General features: G+C 38.9%; 1 protein-coding gene across 1 annotated transcript in view; it reads left to right on the top strand.

Moving 5' to 3' along the window:
* LOC112091496 (GTP-binding protein YPTM1-like) overlaps positions 1-468 on the top strand; it is a gene marked incomplete at its 3' end in the record, with an annotated part of 2,046 nt that extends 1,578 nt beyond the window's left edge. Inside the window, exons 5-6 of the mRNA XM_024165280.1 lie at positions 1-48; positions 247-468. The exon at positions 1-48 is cut by the window's left edge and continues 16 nt beyond it. Coding sequence (XP_024021048.1) covers positions 1-48; positions 247-468 — 270 coding nt within the window. The remainder of the gene's footprint in view (positions 49-246) is intronic.
* Positions 469-496: the final 28 nt, after the last annotated feature.

Consider the following 496-nt stretch of genomic DNA (forward strand, 5'->3'; position numbering starts at 1 on the left):
TTCAGGACCATAACAAGCAGTTACTACCGAGGAGCACATGGGATAATTGTGAGGGACTCTTGCCCTTTTCCTTTTGATAGATCATAAAATCCCTCTTATAGAGAAATATATATACTGATCATAGGTGATTGCATTGCTTAAGTTATATATGCAATCACGAAGTTTGTGGTGTTTTTCGAATGTATGATAGTGGGTCTTTCCTTGTACCAATGTTGTCATCGCTGTCCTATGTGGAATATGCAACAGATCGTATATGATGTTACCGAGATGGAGAGTTTCAACAATGTCAAGCAGTGGTTGAATGAGATTGATAGATATGCCAATGACAGCGTATGCAAGCTCCTTGTCGGAAACAAATGTGATCTACTCGAGAACAAGGTCGTGGATACTCAAACTGCGAAGGTATACATTATTGTAACTCAGATCCATGACCTAGTAGATGATGAGGTTACGCATAATTCTATTCTTGTTTCTGCGGAATCAGCAAATCAAAAAC

This window comes from Morus notabilis, unplaced genomic scaffold (genome assembly GCF_000414095.1).
Source record: "Morus notabilis unplaced genomic scaffold, ASM41409v2 Scaffold2020, whole genome shotgun sequence".
Lineage (NCBI taxonomy): Eukaryota > Viridiplantae > Streptophyta > Magnoliopsida > Rosales > Moraceae > Morus > Morus notabilis.